The sequence below is a fragment of the Mytilus galloprovincialis genome, chromosome 1 (assembly GCF_965363235.1).
Source record: "Mytilus galloprovincialis chromosome 1, xbMytGall1.hap1.1, whole genome shotgun sequence".
NCBI classification, from domain to species: Eukaryota; Metazoa; Mollusca; class Bivalvia; order Mytilida; family Mytilidae; genus Mytilus; species Mytilus galloprovincialis.
Genome location: NC_134838.1, coordinates 119,740,728 through 119,754,087, shown reverse-complemented (window position 1 = coordinate 119,754,087; position 13,360 = coordinate 119,740,728). Strand labels below are relative to the sequence as shown.

The 13,360-nt window shown below is 32.7% G+C and overlaps 1 protein-coding gene across 1 annotated transcript; it reads left to right on the top strand.

Annotated features, from left to right (window-relative positions):
- Positions 1–6,211: 6,211 nt before the first annotated feature.
- On the top strand, positions 6,212–12,389 carry LOC143054907 (snaclec convulxin subunit beta-like). The gene is made up of 5 exons (XM_076228011.1): positions 6,212–6,447; positions 6,717–6,790; positions 7,012–7,105; positions 7,799–8,023; positions 12,309–12,389. Exons 1-5 carry the CDS (start codon positions 6,228–6,230, stop codon positions 12,317–12,319), a joined length of 624 nt encoding a protein of 207 aa, XP_076084126.1. The 5' UTR covers positions 6,212–6,227; the 3' UTR covers positions 12,320–12,389.
- The last annotated feature ends 971 nt before the right edge of the window (positions 12,390–13,360 follow it).

The following is a 13,360-nucleotide window of genomic DNA, read 5'->3' as shown; positions in this document are numbered from 1 at the left end:
ATTATTGACCTGTCAAATGAATTTCTCTATTCCTAAATCCTTATTGTAGACTGGTTATCCTGTTTAGAAAAATGTTCATATTTCATAGAACATGGTGATTACATAGCTGAATCCCAGTTTTCCCTTTTTGCACATGCAATAGATGCCACTCCCCCAACCCACTCCCCTGAAAAATCCAAGAACAACAGACGATTTGAACAGTTAATAGCTTTTAGATAATTTGTCCTACAACACATACGTTAGGTGAAACCCTGAAATAATAATCCATTTAGACAGTAGAATACGTTTGATTTATATTTCAACGAGATAAAAGTAAAACATAAAAGCTTTAATAACTGTTGTTTTTCGATCCCGGTCTAACAACATCTTCATTTGATTAATTCCTCAAATAACAATTAAATCAAATAATAGAAATAAAAATTCATGAAAGATCAAAGGCTTATAACAAATTAGACGCTTATTTCGTCTTCACAAATAATATATTAGACGCGTATTTCGTCTTCACAAAATTCATCATCGCATGTTACTCGAATCAAACTACTTTTCAAGTAGAAGCATTGAAAAAAAAATTGTGCCAAATTTGTCTCAGGCAATACGTGAAACAAATAAATAATCTTTGAATGACTTCATCATTTTGACGGTAAAAAACAAATCTATAGAAAATGTCCATGAAAGGTCAGGAGTGCTGATTACAGAGTTGATGATAAACTAGTTGGACAAATCTCTATATGCAATGAATTCTACCAAGTGTATATACAAAATCACCATCTGTAGCTGTATGATAAAGTTTGCAAGACGCCAGTTTCTTTATCTCGAAAGACTCCTCATAGACTCTCTAGTTAGAACAGTTAATCTGCCAGTCAGTTATAAAAATCTCAAAGTATAGGTTTTAACGGTTTAATTATTGTTGTATATGAACACCAGCATACTGAAATAATACCAGTTTAATGACTTCTCGAATTACTTTTATCATATGCATCATTTGTCTGTTTAGTTTATTTAAAATATAATCATAAACAATGATCAAATGCATGATAGACAAGTCATCTTAAACAAAATATGACTTTTTATGTTAGGGTAAACGCGGTAATCAATACATTCTAAGTATCATGTTTAATGGTTCTCAGTCTCAAAAGAACACGTTTTTCAATGACGGGTAGAACAACTGAAATACTCAATAGTATATATGTGGTCGACGAAGAAGGTGGTAACTTGCCAAATATGTTCATATTGCTCCTTTTCAGGTCTGGACTTAGACTAGACTGTGTTCAGAGACAGATACTATAGGAACACATTTCTTTTCACTTTGACGTAACAAATGTAGATTTTCGTGTGATTCGGGTTATTGTATCTTTTAAAAATAAAAGTATTAAGTAGCATTTTACATCAATAGTTTTGCATGTTAACATTTAAAAGAAAATCAATAAAACACATGTTGTAAGTTTCGTATATCTTGTAATCAAAACGATAAATTTATAGATTTAAAAAAAAAAAAAAAACAGGTGATACTTGTTACAATCGTTTCAATGCATTTTTATTTTTTTTGTCGAACTTTATGGTCTTTTGGAAAATAAATGCTGTTTTCTATTTTATCAATAAAAAACAACTTTCTCGTTTAATCCAACCACTTTAAAAAAATACAATGATTTTAAAATATGCGTCCATCGAAACGCTGTCAAGAAATCATTACTTCAAGCAGTCATTATTCCACTCTCAAAAATTTTAGTGGATTGAGAAACAAGGTTTTGCAACTTATATTAACCCCTTTCCACTTTGCAGGTGCGAGTGCTGCCTTGTAGCGGAATTAGTCTTCTCTTTTTCGAAATCTACAAGGTGTCTTTTATTACATGTATGCAAGAAATGGCTCTCTCTTAACACGGGTGAGCCATTTATTGTCCTCTTCCGACGGACTATCATCTGTAACTGTGTAAGAACATAGTACCTTGTTTACATTTCTAAAAATAACCTTGTTTGGGAAATCCCCAAATACGGATCGTATTCTGTGCATAATAAAACAATGAACATTCGTTGTTATAAATATTTTACATCTTCTTATATCAAAATAAATAAAAAAATATATATTTATTTCAATTACCTAATATCTTCTTTAATTTTCATGTACCGCAGAAAATAATAATGTAGATCCGCAGAAACTCATGTAACAATCTCAAACCCATAGCATTAAATGGAACGGCTTAGTGCCGGTCCATAATAATGTAAGCCCAACAAATGCCACATATTGAGATAGATACAAGTGATAAATTAGTCCTTTACTTATATATAAGCAACCTATGAAGCAAACCTGACTGTAAAATATTGTCATGTTGCTTTATAATGCATTTGCATGGCCACAACCACCCATATACCGAGTGTTTCTGCATATACTCTTACCAAATTCATGATGGTACTTACGCATGCTAATCTATTGAATATCAGTAAATATTTGTTTTTATAAGTTTAATTATAATCCTTGTTAATGAACGGCATGTTTTACATTGTCTTATCGGGGCGTTTTATAGCTGACTATGCGGTATGGGCTTTGCTCATTGTTGAAGGCTTACGGTAACCTATAGTTGTTAATGTCTGTGTCATTTTGGTCTTTTGTGGATAGTTGTCTCGTCGGCAATCATACCACATCTTCTTTTTTATATGTACTGATTTACTCATTATGAGATTATTTTATCTAACCAGTTGTTCGTGGTTTTTATTTTGGTCATTTGTCACAGTATAAAAGTGGAATATCATACACAACTTTACTGTATGAAACATATTACACCAATTTGGGCCCCATTTATACTATGTCAGTCTGCATTAACTTTTTCCATGACTTACACTGAAAATTATTCTTTATCTACATTGATACCATTTCCGGTTTAACCAGAAAGTGAGACGACGATCTGTGCCTATTATCATGTTTTCTGCATGTAGTTATTTTACAAGACTTGTGTAAACTTGACATGAACATTGATTAAACCGGTGTTGCAGTTGTCTTACTCTTTGTTTCACAAGCTAACCAGAAGTAGAAAAAAGTTATCAATGATAAAAAAAAAAAAAAAGCCTAAAAATAGTTTCTCAGATGCACGTTTCGGCTACCAAAGAATCCCCGATACCACTGAGGAAAAAGCAAAAATAAACAGGTAAAACGAAAAATCAATTGAGAAGTTGGAGAGCAATGAGAAAAATCAAAAAAAGTAGTTATAGCTTGTGTCATATATACTAGCCAAAACACGTTATTATTTATGGAAAAATGGACCAAAACTGACGATATAATAACACAAATAATGTAGTGAGCCCCAATATTTTTAAATTGTTTATAAATGGTATGCCAGAAACTTTTTCATCATGTACTGACCCTGTTGATCTAAATGACAACATAATTGATTATCTTATGTATGCAGATGACAATGTTATTTTTCTGAAACATAAGATGGTTTACAAGAGAGAATGGATAATTATAATCCTGGTACCTTTGATAAATAGGTTACAATTATATTGATCAAAACGGTGTTTAAATGTAAAAACCTTAATAAAAACAAAAGTTTAATTTTTAGCAAACATGGAAAACATGTTGATTGCCCAGTGTATTTGAATGGGCAACTGCTTGAAAGGGTAAAATGTGATAAGTACCTAGTAATTAATTTTGTATCTAGTGGTAACTTAACACAGTGTAAAGATGAGCTATACAAGAAAACTATGAAAGCTTGTTTTGGATTACAACAATGCCAAGTCTTCTGATACTTTCTGCTGTTTGTTATTGTCCAATATTTCGACGGCTATCATGTCGGCCATGTTAAGAGAACGAGTGTCAACAAACGCGCTTACATGTTGCATTGCACTCTCATTCGTAAGTTCAAATAAGTACATGTGTACTAGTAATTCATAAGTAAAGGTCTTGTAAAAAGGGGGTCCGGAATGAAATGCATTTAAAAAAAAATAACGAACAATATTTTACGTATACGTAAGTGTTTTTTAAAAGTAATTCAGTAACCACGCAAACATTTTCTAATGTATATTTACATTGTATTTCATTTAAAACCGTTTAAATGTCTTGAGAAATTCTCAATATTCCTATTTCTAGCCTTTCAAATTGGTTATTATCAAATTGAAATGCTAATGGTTTAAAAATAATTTTTAAATATTGAAAATCAGGTGCAATCAGGATAAATGGATTGGTTTTTTTTTCTAAAATAGGGCCACCTCACTATCCGAAAAAAAAAAGCTTTTTCTCAAATCTCTAGTTTAATCAGCGTAATTTAATACTAGGTTGACATAATATATACTGTAGGGTGTCAATAACCAGCTTTATGAGCAGAGGATGACACTGTTCCCTTTACGATAAAAAACGATACGAATGATGTGAAAATTAGAATATTGTCGATAAGAATTATTTGCTTGATTTTTTTTCAATCGACTAAAAATTTAGTCGATTTAGCGTTCACACGATCCGATTCCAGTTAAAAAGTCGAATGGAAATAGCGTACGTTTCGATTTCAAAACGGCGTTTCGACTTCACTTTCGACTTCAGATTTTACTGTTCACACGGTACGATTTTAGTCGAAAGAAGGTGCATAGGTAAAAATCGAATGAAAATCGAATGGAAAATCGTATCGTGTGAATGCACCTTAAATTTATAATTGCCTATAAGTTCATTTTATGTATGATTTAGAATCTACCACACTTGAACAAGCATTTTATATTTTCTGTATGGGACAGATAGATACATTTGACAAATGATTCAGAATTTGTATTATAATATATCTAACTTATTTGATTTTTTCCCCTTAGCAAAATATCTTTTCACCCATAAACCAAGAGTTTTTTCTCATGTCAGATGTGAAAAACTTGTGCAATAGATTTTTTAAAAGTTTTTGTTAATTTACATGTGTCAGAGATTGGTGTGGCGCCGTTTTTGTTGAACAAGAAAATATTATTGATCAGGTGAAAGCTGAAGCCTGCATCCGGTTACGGTATTTTCTCGATGCGTTGAAGACACATTGGCGGCCCTGTGCTGTTTTCTGCTCTCTGATCGGGTTGTTGTCTCTATGCCCATATCCCATATCCCGTTTCCATTTTCAATCTATTTTTTTTATTTTTGCTGTTTTTTGTAGACACCTGTATATTGTTGTTATAATACAACTTGTTTTTTTTATATAATTGAGTTGTCAGGTTGCTGTCTAAAAGTCTGAAAAAGTCATCCGGTTCATCATTTAACTAAATTCATCGCATTGTTAAATATATTGCAGAGACTTGTTTTTCATTGGCCGAATTGCTATGTAAGCATTGTTCATAGTTCATACAAAAACTTATCATTATTTTAACCCTATAATATTCTGTTCCTGTACCAAGTAAATCTATCTTAACTGCGGAAGAGTTTGGTGTGTATACCTTTCGTCTACAAAAGAATCATTAGTGACGTTCGAATCCAAAAACGTTTAAAAGGCCAAATCAAGTACGATGTTGAAGGGCATAGAGAATCAAAATTCCTAATAGGTTTTTTTTCTATTTTAATTCACTCAATTAAGAAAAAAAACTACATGCCAACAATCAAATATCTTTTTTTTCAATATTTAACACTGTAGTGTATGGGGAAACTCAGGATTCAGAATATTTTTTTATCATTTCTATGACTAGAATATTTTTCTTTTTATCAAATTGGGGATCGGAATATAAAAAAATCCATTCCCCCTTTTTTCAAGTCAAACGGTCGTTCTCTAACTTCTAGAAAAACTGTCCAAAAATTTCTACGTAATGAACATTTAAATTACATATCGTTTACAAGTGTGAACAAATCTTATGTACAGGCAATTTAACAATGTTTATAGATGTGAACACATTTTTAAATGCGAAACCAGTGTACATTAAACTAAATGTAAACATGTTTGCGTTTGGTGTGAACACGGCCTAATAGAAAATAACATTCTTTAAAAAATAAACAGCCGACCGACTAAATCGTATTGGTAATAATTGTTGCTGACACAGCATAAAGGACCAGGCATATCATTTCATAATAATTGAAATTGATTTTTATTCTCATGTCATCGTAATGCTCCAAGTTTGTATAAAAGTGGTTCATCTCGTTTTACCTTTTGTGTTTGTTCTATTGACTGACTGTAGCAAGTAAGTAGAAGTTTTTGAATTATATTTTGTGATTTTTTTTAAATAAATACAATATTTGGTTGGGTTTTTTTTTTTTATTTAAAATGCAGATTTTTAAAACTTTTTACAGAATGGCATCTGTCTTACGGGTTATCGTCATTGTGGTTTGTGTGGTGTTCGGGACTGTATTTTCGTTACCATGTTTAACAAACAAATCCAAGCAAGATTTTAACAAAGCCAGAAATGCATTGAAAAGTCTTGAAAATTTCCTGAAAAATCAAGCTAGTTCTATCAACTCAAAGGTACAGGCTTTAGACAAGGATATGACATTGATGGAAGAAGACTTTAAAAGTAAGAATTTTTTTTAATCTCTGCAAGATTTTTACATTGTTTAATCATATAATTCCCCAAAAGAAAAATAAATAGCAAATATTTAGTTAACTAACACCAATCTGTCTGTTCCCACTATAAATACATTAAAAAAATATTAAACATACTTTACAAGAAACCAATCGGTGTACTTGAACAAAATCTTTGATATTGCAATTATAGTCAATTTTCTTAACTGCGTTATGCAATTTTCATTATAATTGTTGATATGAATTTTAACTGTCATTCAGGGAGACAATGGATAAAGTACAACGAGCACTGTTATTACTTTGGGGATGACAGTGTTATATGGACTGATGCTGAGGTGAGCTTACATTTATTATGTTTTCCACTTCTCTTGCAGAAAACAGTTTGTTTCGCTGTGGCATATGATCATATGAAAATGTATTTCATCAAAACTATTGTGTTACTATGATGGAATAACGTTGTGCTTTATCTATTCATGAAAAAAATGTGTGAAAAACAATTCACAAAAACTGCAGGAACTAAATATTCACATTTGTCAAAGTATATTAATTTTTGTAGAGAAAATGCAGAGAGATTGGTGGATATTTAGTGAAGATTGATGATTCCTCAGAAAATAGTTGGATAAAACAGCAAATAAATAAAAGTAGCAAAAGTAAGTTTACATTTCCAGTGTATATAGAGTAAAATAGTGTATAAATGGATATTAATCAATACAACATGCATGTCATGCACCAATACAGAAATAAATGAATTAATAAATATCAAAACCGATGAGTAAAGTCCGTATGATGCGGACAGCATTTAAAACACATGTATATTGTAGAAGACTTTATGGTACCTTTCTACTATCTGTAGTTTTGTTGTATTGTTTCTATTGCATAGACGTCTAGCCCCTTACCTGCTGTTATGTATAATGTTTAACATAAAAAAAATCTATTTGAATGGATGAAAAGTTTAAGAACTTGATTGCAATGGGATTTTACAGACTTAAAAACGAACTGCGTAATTATAACATTCTGATTTTTTTTAGTAATTAATCTTTGTATTGGTGCAATGGTTGTAGTATTTACTGTCATCATTTTATGAATTGTCTCACATGAACACTTTTATGATTCTTTTTTTTTTATTAATGTATAATTAATATATAATTCAGAGTATAAGACGTTGTTAAATGTGTACAGTGTTTCAAACTCTTTAAGAGCCATTTACAAATTTGCACAGGCTTCGTTTGTTTGAAATAAATTAGTCAGGTACGCTAAATACAAAGAACTAGGATAACTTAATGCATCAAATTTTATTGATATTGTTGTTCAGGATAATTATGCTTCCTTTTATCTCCGTTTAGAAACTTATCGCTGGCTGGGGTCTACAGATGCTGTCAATGGTGATTGGAGATGGATATATGATCAAACTCAGATGAGCTACAAGAACTTTATCTCAGGAAGACCTTATCCAACCAGTAGTTCAGCTTCCTATACATTTAACTGTATTCTGATGGAATACGGCAAGGGTAACTGGTATGACAACCCATGTAGCAAAAGCTATCCCTATGTCTGTGAAAGTAATTTCTGTAAGTTCTACACAGCTAGTTATAACTAACAGGTTATAGTATTTTAAAGTTCCAGTATTCATTATTCCTTATGTAGCATACATATTTAGTTCCTGTAAATCAGCGGAGTGAACAAAGAAAAGTTCTTCATTTTGTTTTGATTCGTTAGTGTTTGTTTTTTTGGTTGGTATTGTTTAATTTTGTTGATGCTGATGTAGGGTTAAGGGACAACAGGGGAGTAATCACATTCAGTTTTCTTGCCGATAACATTGTCCCAAGAGAATCTTAAGGAGACATGCAAGTTCAAAGCAATCTTTACATCGTATACATTTCCCTTCAAAAAAAATATATTCAAGACTCCTATCACAAGGTTGTAAACAAAGCTATACAGTATTTCAATTTAACTACTCATGAGCCTGCGTGCATCGAAAGTCGCGGGACGAAACATTAAAGATATCTTGATACATTCCGTCGTCGTCGGTTTGTTATCTTTAGGTTCAGTGTTGTTTTTTTTTTTTTAAATCAATAACTGTCTTGCCTGCATCGAATAATGTGAAACTTTGACATCAAGATAGATTTAGAAATTCTCCTAATTTCCTGTGTTATACTGATAAATAACCATTTTGCTGTTAAGATTATTAAAAATACAAACATATATAAGGTCCGCGTTTTCGGGTCAATAATTACTTGGTCAAACACTCACGAAACTTTTTCGAAACTTGGATAGATACTTGAATCTGTATACTGTGTTTTGATAATAAAGACTGCTATTAATTTTCAAATTACGATGCCGTCTATACTGATATAAGGACTTAGTTTGCAATTCATATTTAGATTCATTCTAAGGTCAAAACCTTTAGGCATTAGTTACTTTGTAAAACTTCATGGCATTTTGTTAAAATTGGGTAGATGGTTCTGCGGGACAAAAAATAAAACACAAGTAAACGAGCACAAGTTTTATTGTTCTTTCTTCATTTCCCATTTTTGAACTAATAGACGGATGTATTGTTTCACAGTTATTATTTAGATACAATTTTGGGTAAAATAATCATTTGCTTTGTTTTAATCTCATGGAGTAGGAGGAAATTGGGACAAAATATTCTGTGTGATCAACAAATAGCATTTTTTCAAAGATTTTGTTTTCTATTTTTTCTCTTTATGTTACCGGTAAAGGGATGTTTATGCAGTCAACGTTTCAATATATAATCCTGCTGGCCACGTTATTACAGGTGACCTTAACATTGTTAATAACACTTCTCTACGAAATGTGTTATCGAAAGGTCCGAAATATCGTGAGCCTAAATCCATCAATTGGAAATACAACTTTAAAATTTTGATGGACTCAGTCGAGGATTATGCCAGGCAATGGGCTAAACGTGAAAAGGAAGACGTAGACACTCTATCCGAATGGATTAAGGCAGTGAGGTCGTTAATACAAATCAGAATTTCATATATAATCCTGCTGGCCACGTTATAACAGGTGACCTTAACATTGTTAATAACACTTCTCTACGAAATGTGTTATCGAAAGGTCCGAAATATCGTGAGCCTAAATCCATCAATTGGAAATACAACTTTAAAATTTTGATGGACTCAGTCGAGGATTATGCCAGGCAATGGGCTAAACGTGAAAAGGAAGACGTAGACACTCTATCCGAATGGATTAAGGCAGTGAGGTCGTTAATACAAATCAGAATTTCATATATAATCCTGCTGGCCACGTTATAACAGGTGACCTTAACATTGTTAATAACACTTCTCTACGAAATGTGTTATCGAAAGGTCCGAAATATTGGAGCCTAAATCCATCAATTGGAAATACAACTTTAAAATTTTGATGGACTCAGTCGAGGATTATGCCAGGCAATGGGCTAAACGTGAAAAGGAAGACGTAGACACTCTATCCGAATGGATTAAGGCAGTGAGGTCGTTAATACAAATCAGAATTTCATATATAATCCTGCGGGCCACGTTATAACAGGTGACCTTAACATTGTTAATAACACTTCTCTACGAAATGTGTTATCGAAAGGTCCGAAATATCGTGAGCCTAAATCCATCAATTGGAAATACAACTTTAAAATTTTGATGGACTCAGTCGAGGATTATGCCAGGCAATGGGCTAAACGTGAAAAGGAAGACGTAGACACTCTATCCGAATGGATTAAGGCAGTGAGGTCGTTAATACAAATCAGAATTTCATATATAATCCTGCTGGCCACGTTATAACAGGTGACCTTAACATTGTTAATAACACTTCTCTACGAAATGTGTTATCGAAAGGTCCGAAATATCGTGAGCCTAAATCCATCAATTGGAAATACAACTTTAAAATTTTGATGGACTCAGTCGAGGATTATGCCAGGCAATGGGCTAAACGTGAAAAGGAAGACGTAGACACTCTATCCGAATGGATTAAGGCAGTGAGGTCGTTAATACAAATCAGAATCAAGAAACTGAATGGGTCCATCAATGCCCATGCTACGTCAATCTTTAAAGACCCAAATGTTGCTAAACACTTATCCGACCTCCATGATAAATATGTTGTTGTCCCAGCAGACAAAGCCCCAAATAACATCGTTTTTGTCTGTAAAAGTCACTACATTAATTGCTTGATAAACGAATTAGGTATAGACAATTCACTTGGAAACTCAACATATACCCTCACGACACTTACCAAAGAGGAAATCCTGGATAATTATAGGTCTGTTCTTTGTTCCTTTGGTATTTCAACCAAAGATGAAGAACTGGATCTTCCATCACTGTATTGGATACCTAAACTACATAAGTGTCCTTACAAACAACGGTATATTGCTGGGTCTTCCAAGTGCTCCACGAAACCTCTTTCTAAATTATTAACATCTATTTTATCAGCAATCAAAGACGGGCTTCAAAGTTATTGTGAAACTGCCTATTCTAGAGGTGGCGTGAATCAGATGTGGATACTTAAAAATTCCAAAAATCTTTTAGAGTACATACAATCTAACTCTCTTTCATCTTGTAACAGTATTAAAACATTTGACTTTTCTACTCTTTATACAAGTATTCCACATTCCAAACTAAAAGACAAATTGAAAGAGTTGGTATTACTTTGCTTCATAAAAAAGAATGGCCAACGTAGATACAAGTATCTTGTCTTAGGGAGGGATAAATCATACTTTGTAAAGAATCACTCTGATTCAAACAAAAAATTCTCTGAAACCGATATTATCAAGATGCTTGATTTCTTGATTGACAACATATTTGTAACGTTCGGAGGTCGTGTTTTTCAACAGACTGTCGGCATCCCAATGGGAACAAACTGTGCCCCTCTACTTGCCGACTTGTTTCTTTATTATTATGAGGCTGACTTCATGCAGGAACTTCTTAGGAAGAAAGATAAGAAGTTAGCAATATCCTTTAACTCTACTTTCCGCTATATAGATGACGTTCTTTCACTAAATAATTCAAAATTTGGTGACTATGTGGAACGCATCTATCCCATCGAATTGGAGATAAAGGATACTACAGATACAGTTAAGTCGGCTTCATATCTTGACTTACATCTAGAAATTGACAATGAGGGTCGGTTGAAAACAAAACTTTACGACAAAAGAGATGATTTCAGCTTTCCAATTGTGAACTTTCCATTTCTAAGTAGCAACATTCCAGCAGCACCTGCATACGGAGTATATATCTCCCAATTGATACGATATTCCCGTGCTTGCGTTTCCTATCATGATTTTCTTGATAGAGGTTTACTGCTCACAAGGAAGCTATTAAACCAAGAGTTCCAAATGGTGAAGTTGAAATCATCCCTTCGTAAATTTTACGGACGCCATCACGAGTTGGTTGACCGTTATGGAATAACCGTTTCACAAATGATATCGGATATGTTCCTTACGTCGTAACTACAATCCCCTTCCCTTTCATGAATGTGACCTACCGAATTAGACTATTTACCGGATTTGTAATCACATAAGCAACACGACGGGTGCCACATGTGGAGCAGGATCTGCTTACCCTTCCGGAGCACCTGAGATCACCCCTAGTTTTTGGTGGGGTTCGTGTTGTTTATTCTTTAGTTTTCTATGTTGTGTCATGTGTACTATTGTTTTTCTGTTTGTCTTTTTCATTTTTAGCCATGGCGTTGTCAGTTTGTTTTAGATTTATGAGTTTGACTGTCCCTTTGGTATCTTTCGTCATCTTTTCAATCTTATTGTAGAGAAATTGTTATCAATATGGTTATTATTATTTGACCCAAGAATTGCAACTGATGGCATGTATCTATCGTTCAGTTTTAATTTCCACCGTATTTCAATTTCAGGCTTCCAATAGTATTACAGATGTTTTAACGCTAACAGTAGATGACAGGTTCAATATTATTCAATAAAGGAGCACTACTATGCATTATTGTTGAGTTTATGAAGTTTTAACAAGCCCCTTGAATGAATTGAATAATTGTATAACATAAATGACGATGTTAAGTATATATATTTTGACTGTTGTAGCAGCTTTATGTTGCCAGGTTCACAGTTCTAAAATAATTTTTGATTACAACTTTCAATATTACAAGTTTTATTAATACAAGAATTCTTTAGTGTTAAGGTTCAATAGTGTAAACTTTCAGTAATATTTTGTTAAGTCCAAAGTTATCATTGCTTAATTGAATGTTTATCTAACGTGTAATGGTAAATATTACGTTCATGTTCAAGTCTATCTGTTTAATACTAATAGCCCATGCTATATTTTTTTTTTTTATGATGTACTCGTTAAATGTATACATACACTTTAGTTGAAATCAATCGAGGAACGTGTAATTAAATTGTACAAGACAAAAGACATATCAAATTCATGTATCGTTTTCTCCGTGATCAATCATTTGTTACCTATCAAACAACAAAATGAACAGTTAGTATGCTTCCCGTTAATAGGTACACATGCTGCATGTTCCAATATCCACTCTAAAAAGACTTTTAATAAGTCCACAGTACAAAATTAAGCATCACCTGACGCCACGTTTTTTCTTACACGTGGGTCTTATTGTAGATTAAAAGATTTCCCAAACAAAATGTATAAAGATCTCGAACTTTATGGGATAATTGCATGTTTTGTTTACGAGAGGGTAGATTCAAATAGATATAGGAAGATTTGGTATGAGTGCTAATGAGACAACTTTCCATCCAAATAACAATTTATAAAAGTAAACCATTATAGGTCAAAGTACGGCCTTCAACACAGAGACTTGGCTATCACCAAACAGCAAGCTATAAAGGGCCCCAAAAATTAGTAATGTAAAACCATCCAAACGGGAAAACCAACAGTCTAATCTATATAAAAACGAGAAACGAGAAACGAGAAACGAGAAACACGTATGAA